This window comes from Rhinopithecus bieti, unplaced genomic scaffold (assembly GCF_001698545.2).
Source record: "Rhinopithecus bieti isolate Rb0 unplaced genomic scaffold, ASM169854v2 scaffold_7062, whole genome shotgun sequence".
Taxonomy (NCBI): Eukaryota; Metazoa; Chordata; class Mammalia; order Primates; family Cercopithecidae; genus Rhinopithecus; species Rhinopithecus bieti.
Genome location: NW_016805328.1, coordinates 215,293 through 220,196, shown reverse-complemented (window position 1 = coordinate 220,196; position 4,904 = coordinate 215,293). Strand labels below are relative to the sequence as shown.

General features: G+C 42.0%; 1 protein-coding gene across 1 annotated transcript in view; it reads left to right on the top strand.

Moving 5' to 3' along the window:
* ATP11C (ATPase phospholipid transporting 11C (ATP11C blood group)) overlaps positions 1-4,904 on the top strand; it is a gene marked incomplete at its 5' end in the record, with an annotated part of 106,355 nt that overhangs the window by 51,395 nt on the left and 50,056 nt on the right. The window contains 1 exon segment of the mRNA XM_017872191.1: positions 4,612-4,875. Within this exon segment, the coding sequence (XP_017727680.1) occupies positions 4,612-4,875 (264 nt within the window).

The following is a 4,904-nucleotide window of genomic DNA, read 5'->3' as shown; positions in this document are numbered from 1 at the left end:
TTTCTTTTAACTTAAAAGAAAACTGCACATTTTGGAAGGTTTAGAAAAATAGCTCAATTTTTAAATGTTTAGAGTCTAGGTATTCAGTGTTGATATTCTGGCCTGGTCCATGTTAAGAAAAAAAAATATTCCTTTCACAGTCTCTTAAACTGAATGTAATAAAAGCAATCTCTATGACAATTTTCATGCATTTTGAGGTTCTGGAGCCATTTTCTGTGCATTTTTATACCCCAGAGCTCCAAATGGAATCAAATACTTGTTAACGTGGCCACTTTATTTGGAGGACATGGCTGCTTTGACTCTGCTTTCAACTAGGAAGAACTTATGGAACATGAAGGTGTCAGGGAAAGCCACTGATAAACAATAATTCAATGCCCAGAGATATATTTTCTATACTTCCCATTGACCAAGGGTCAGCCTTGTCTAAACCAATTACTTGAATTTACCTTGGCCATAAGCAAATTGATTTCCCTTTTTGGAATGCCGCTGGATGTGTCTGTACTAACTTGAAATATCCCTAAGCAATATTATTTTCAATTTCTTAAGCACACTTTATGTTCCAGGAACAGTGTTAAGGGCTTTGTATGATAACTGTCATGTAATCATCATTAACAACCCAGTTAGGCAACCGTATTTTCTTCATTTTACAGATAGAGATCACACAGCTAAGAAGGAGTTCAGAAAGTCTATCCAATTTCAGATCCCATGCTTATAACAACTATGCTATATCTGTATCCTCATCTCTAATGTTTAAGCAGGCTTTAAAAATGAATAGCCCACATTCATGAGGCTATGGCCAATTCTAAAGCAGCTGTTGTTCTTCTAGTACTTGGGCATCAATGAGAATAAATAGGTTTTTATTAATTGCCTATGAGAAACATTTTCCTTTAGCCAAATGGTACTTATAAAGACAGTCCAAAGTATGTGCATTTTACTTCTCCTTTTGTCTTAGTCTGCTTGAGCTACCATAACAAAATACCATAGATTGGGTGGATTAAACAGTAGAAATTTATTTTTCAGTTTTGGAGGCTAAAGTTCTGTGATTGGAGTGTCAGCATGGTTGGGTTCTTGTGAGGGCTCTCTTCTGGCTTGCAGATGGCCGCCGTTTCCCTGTGTCCTCACATGGCAGAGAGAGCTCTGCTGTCTCTTCCTCTTATAAGGGCAATAATCCCATCATGGAGGCCCCACCTTCCTCCTTGACTCATCTAAAGTCAGTGTATTCATCTGTTTTCACACTGTTGATAAAGACATACCCGAAACTGGGAACAAAAAGAGGTTTAATTGGACTTAAGAGTTCTGCATGGTTGGGGAGGCCCAAGAAACATGGTAGGAGGCAAAAGCACTTCTTACATGGCAGTGGCAAGAGAAAATGAGGAAGAAGCAAAACAGAAACCCCTGATAAACCCATCAGATCTCATGAGAGTTAATTCACTATAACAAGAACAGCACAGGGAAGACCAACCCCCATGATTCAATTACCTCCTCCTTGGTCCCTCTGACAACACATGGGAATTCTGGGAGATACAGTTCAAGTTGAGATTTGGGTGGGGACATGACCAAACCATATCATTCCACCCCCAGCCCCTTCAAATCTCATGTCCTCACATTTCAAAACCAACCATGCCTTCCCAATAGCCCCCCAAAGTCTTTCAGGATTAACCCAAAAGTCTACAGTCCAAAGTCTCATCTGAGACAAGGCAAGTCTCTTCCGNAAAAAAAAAAAAAGGGCCACAACAACATTCCCAATCTTCTGGCTTCTAAGATTTCTGCTGAAAATTCACTATTAGTCTGATGGGATTTCATTTATAGGTAATTTGTCCTTTTTATCTAGCTGCCTTTAAGATTTTTTTGTTGTTGTTGACTTTGGGTTGTCTGATGACAATATGCCTTGGTGATGGTCATCTTGTGTAGCATATCATAGTTGTTCTCTGAATTTCTTGTATCTTGATGTTGACCTCTAGCAAGGTTCAAGAAATTTTCCTGAATTATTCCCCAAATATATTTTCCATGTTGCCTTTTTTTCTTCTTCTCTCTCAGAAATGCCAAGAAGTTATAGATTTTGTTGCTTTACATAATCCCATATTTCTCAAAGACTTTGCTCATGTTTAAATTTTTTTTTTTAATCTGAATGGGTTAATTTGAAAGACTGCTCTTCAAGCTCTGCAATTCTTTCTTCCGCTTGGTCTAGTCTATTGTTAAGGCTTCCAGCTGTATTTTGAAATTGTTTGTGAGTTTTTCAATTCCAGGTGTTTTAATTGGTTTGTTTTATTATAGCTATCCTTATCTTTCATATCCTGAATCATTTTTCTGGTTTCTTTGTGTTGGGTCTCAACTTTCTCTTAGATCTAGTTGAGTTGCCTTGCAAGCCATATTTTGAATTCCTTATCTGTCATTTCAGACTTTTCATTCTGGTTAACCTGTATTATTACAGAGGTAGTACAATCCTTTGGATGTGTCAAGACACCCCAGCTTTTTGTACCGCCAGAGTTCTTACACTGATTCCTGGATCTGTTGCTTCTTATTTTTGAATTTGCTGTAGTTTGGATGAGACATTTTTTTATTTTTTAATTCTTTTTTCCCTTGAGGATGTGACTGTGGTATATGTTGTATATGATTGTTTGGCTTTGTTTCTCGGTGCTTTCGGCAGTGCAAGGCTCTATATGGTTTCCTTGGTTGTAGATAGCTTCAGTGCAATGGCTTTCTCAGATGCTGTTGTAGTGATGTATTGGATGCAAGGGCCGACACACTGCCTCCCTCAGGGCTAAGGGTGTGGAGGTGTCAGAAAGCTTAGCACTAAGCCCTTCTGGCAGCAAGTTACGTATTTGAGGGTGCAGTTCAGGCTTCAGTCCAGTAGGTGGAGCTTAAGAGTAAGAGTCAGTTCCTCCTCTGGGAGGCTGATGATGAGTGGAAGCACCTACCCTGAGGGAAGGATGGTGGCAGGGGTTGGAGATCGGGTTGGGGTATGCCGAGGTCTTGGGGGAAGGAATGAGGAGGGGTGCACCAGCTCCTCATCCTGTGCAGATAGGAATGTGATCCACTTCTCCATTATGCCCCTGTCATGCTCACAATCTTCAGTTCGTATAGACTTTATCCTTTGGTTCCTGGTCACAGTGTGGCTGCAGACTGTGGATACATCTCTCTGGTGGTTGCAACTAAAATGGGCTTTGGCTGAGCCTTTACCCCAAGTTCAGAGCAGCAACTCTGCAGCTTACTTGTCTATTGCTGGGATGCTGCTGCTCTGTGTAGGGAGTTGGAGTTGGGTCCCACCCTTTGTGAAAGCCCAATTGGCATGAGCTCATTTTCAGCAGGGGTGGAGCCACTGTGAAAAAGGTGAAAAGTTTCTCCAGGTACATATCCGCTACCCTCCACTGGGAAGAACTGCTGCTGGCCGCATCAACAACAGTGTACAGGGGTGGGCACAGTGGGAAATGTCTCCATGACTGTTCCTGGCCTCAGTGCTACCTCCTTCAGGGATTGTCACTGTGCCCACATTACCTTTGTCCCAGGAGGGCCCTTAGCGGGCTGTGCTTACCTCCCCCTTAGGGGTACTCCATGCTGAGGGATAGATCTCCAGGGGTCCCATAGCTCCCTGGGGGCTCACTGATCCCCCTGAGCTTGCCAAAGTCAGAGCAGGTTGAAGTATATTTGCAGGGGATCTGATGGTATGATAACTCAAGGGCAGAGATTCCCCTAGGTATGGTATTGGCCCACCACAGCAGCACAAACAGAATGGTTCCTGCCCTCTAAGTTTGGGTCTGAGGGGAGTACTGACATGCCTGCATGAGCTGGCCACCCGGATCTCTGTCCCTGGGAAGCTCCTATATCGCCACTGACGGCGTTGCCCTAGGTAAGGAGGGCAGAAGGGTTCCCCAGCAGTTTGATGGTCAGGAGATTGTCACAGGGTGAGGATGCAGAGAAGCATTTCCACCTACCCTTTACATGGGGCTTTGAGTTCCTCGGGGGACAGTCTCTGTCAGACTCTCGCTACTTTCCTTTTCTGTATCCCAGCTTTCTCTTGTGGGCTCTCCAATAGGTCCTGGCTCTCTTCCTGCAGTTTTCAGTTCAGAAAATGTCTATTCACCAGTAACTTTGATCTTTTTTATGAGGACAACTGGCATCTGATGTCCCTAGTCAGCCATCTTGAAAACCCATGTTCCTGTTCTTAAAGCTCCTCAAGGATAGGGATTCACTAATTTCCCTCATCGTCTGATTAGAATGTTTGGACCTTTATACTTTGAATGATGTTAAGTGATGTTAATTGGTATGGTAAGATAGAACATAAAATGAAATATGCTAAAGTGACATTGAGTACAAATGTTTCAGAACATTTTAGCTTAGAATGATGATACTCAATTCTGCCATTGTATACCAGTTACCTCAAGGTGTCACAAACTTTTCAGAACCTCATTGTTTGAAATTTGCTTTAATAAGTAAAACTATGCCAGAGACAGCACTCAGAATGAGTAGGGGATGTATATGAAAGTCAACTGTGATAAGATGTCAGGACTCCAGAACTGCTGCGAATTATAAAAATGTTCTCTTTAACAAGCCTTCCTGTAGAATCTTTGTCAGGAATTTTAGAAGATCACAAGGTTTCTTTTGTGTTCCCAGGCTACAAGATCAAGCTGCAGAGACCATTGAAGCTCTGCATGCAGCAGGCCTGAAAGTCTGGGTGCTCACTGGGGACAAGATGGAGACAGCTAAATCCACATGCTATGCCTGCCGCCTTTTCCAAACCAACACCGAGCTCTTAGAACTAACCACAAAAACCATTGAAGAAAGTGAAAGGAAAGAAGATCGATTACATGAATTATTGATAGAATATCGTAAGAAATTGCTGCGTGAATTTCCTAAAAGTACTAGAAGCCTTAAAAAGTAAGAAAGTACATCAGTTTGTTATATTT